The sequence below is a fragment of the Trypanosoma grayi genome (assembly GCF_000691245.1).
Source record: "Trypanosoma grayi strain ANR4 Tgr_552_V1, whole genome shotgun sequence".
NCBI lineage: Eukaryota > Euglenozoa > Kinetoplastea > Trypanosomatida > Trypanosomatidae > Trypanosoma > Trypanosoma grayi.
The window spans coordinates 9713-11664 of record NW_008826171.1 but is presented as its reverse complement, the minus strand read 5'-3'; the positions used below and the strand labels follow the sequence as shown (position 1 = coordinate 11664).

Here is a 1952-nt window from a genome sequence, read left to right as displayed (position 1 = left end):
TGGCGTGGGCGGTTACGCAGGCGACACGCGGCAGGCCGTGGTGTCGTCTGAGCAGGTGAGCACGCCGAACAGGAAGCACCACCCGCGAAAGTTCCTGAAGAATTACTTTTTCCTCAAAAACCTGAACGCATTGCCCTTAACGCCGGAACGACAAAAAACGCAGCAGACGTCAGCGCCTTTCCGCCGATTGACGGAGCGCGAGGCCGCCACAGCACCACCGCCGCCCACCAGTGGCGGTGCAGAGCAGTCAGCGCCGCGGTTTGTGCGGTCGCGCTGCTTTGATGAGGTGGCACCCAACTCCTTGTTTTTTGTTGACATACCGCCGGAAAAAACGAAGTGCGATCGCAATCAGGAGGAGAACCGCGGCCTCAGCACACAGCCGGCAGCTGTACGCGTGGTGACGCGTCGCGAGGCTGTGCTGCGGGCGCCGGGCGAGCCGCTGCATCCGCCGGCAAAGAAGCTGGTGGGGAGGGAGTTAGAGGCGCCGCCCGACGCCAACGAGGAAGGGGAAGAGACTGGCGGTGACTCCGCCGGCGTGTCGACAGAGGTCCATAAGCAGACAGGGGAGCAGGCAAACTGCTCCCGCACAGAGTCCTCAATGGAATCATCGTCGTGCCACTCAGAGACGGTGGATATCAGCGCTATCTCCCCCATCCATGAAGACGACGTTATTATCAACGTGGACGGATTTGTGCCGTCTCCCCCTCCACTGACCCTCCTGCCGCCAATGGATGTGGATGCAGACGCTGTCCAGGGGGAGAAGCTGCTTGCGATAATGGAGCCCTGCAATGATGCTGTGTCTCTTCTACAGAAGCACCTGAGCACAATGGAAAGTGAAAACATGGCAGGAGGACAAGCAGGGATTTCGCAATGTCTAACCTCCTTCGCTGTGAGCCACTGCCGCTCTACGAATGATTCAGGCTACATCTTTGAGCAGTTCTTCATGCGTTGCTATGAAGAAGTCTTCCAGGCACATCTTGCAGTGGTGCTGGACGAGGTCTTCACTGCCATGTACACGCAGATGGTGGCGATCCCAGCTCTTAAAATGATCACCTTGCACGGACGTCGCATCATATGTATGCAGCGTGACTTGCATATTCGCAGCCTGATTGAGCTGTTTATCATGACTTCACCCAAGGGTGGGAAGGCTGGCCGCAAACAAAACCGTCCTCACACCCCGCCGAAGAAAAATAGGAGATTGGTGCCGTGGCAATCAGAAATCGGACGGCAACGCCGGTCCTCACGTAACTATGCCTCGGAAGAAGCACCAGACGGACGTCTGAACGTTAATAACAAGATTGGCGGTAGCAACAGTGGGGGACGCGGAAATGGCCAAAACGACACGACAGTCGCTGGGGCTCAATTGTCATCCCCAAGCCCCTCGCTCACTCGTAGACTTCGTACGTACGAAATAGTCAAGCCGGTGGCACGCAGACGCTCACCGAAGAAGCCGCCGACGGACGAAGAACTAATGGACCTCGAGCGCCTCGCCTGCCCGAACCAAAGATAGATTTTTTTTGTTTGTTTTCCCCCACCTTGCAGCAGAGGCGGAAGTAGGCAAGTCTCTTCCAATTGACTTGTTCGTGTTTTTTTTTGTTGNTGTTGTTTTACCGGAGAAAAAATCAGTTGACAATGCGTGGATAATGCAATATTCGAGTAGAAATGGGATTTCTTCACAAGACAGAGTCTTTTTCCGTGGTCACTTCATCTAATATTATTAGATGCTCCTATTCCTTTCACGTTTCAGGTGTTGTTTATCAATCCTCTCTTAGATGCTATCACTTGAGGATCATGCTCAACTACTGCAATGTCGTGCGTCACCGTGTGGGGCGCGTAGCAGATGCGCCTCTGTGTGTCTTGAGCAGTATGCGTGTTAAATGGCGCTGCCTACCCCGCAGGTCGTTTCAACTCTCCCAATATTACACGAAGAATATTCACGTTTTTTTTTTTTT

General features: G+C 54.0%; 1 protein-coding gene across 1 annotated transcript; it reads left to right on the top strand.

Annotated features, from left to right (window-relative positions):
* Positions 1-598: 598 nt before the first annotated feature.
* Positions 599-1510, top strand: DQ04_05521060 (hypothetical protein; the record flags this gene model as incomplete). Its single annotated transcript, XM_009314236.1, has 1 exon — positions 599-1510. The coding sequence occupies one exon, from the start codon at positions 599-601 to the stop codon at positions 1508-1510; it is 912 nt and encodes a 303-aa protein (XP_009312511.1).
* Positions 1511-1952: the final 442 nt, after the last annotated feature.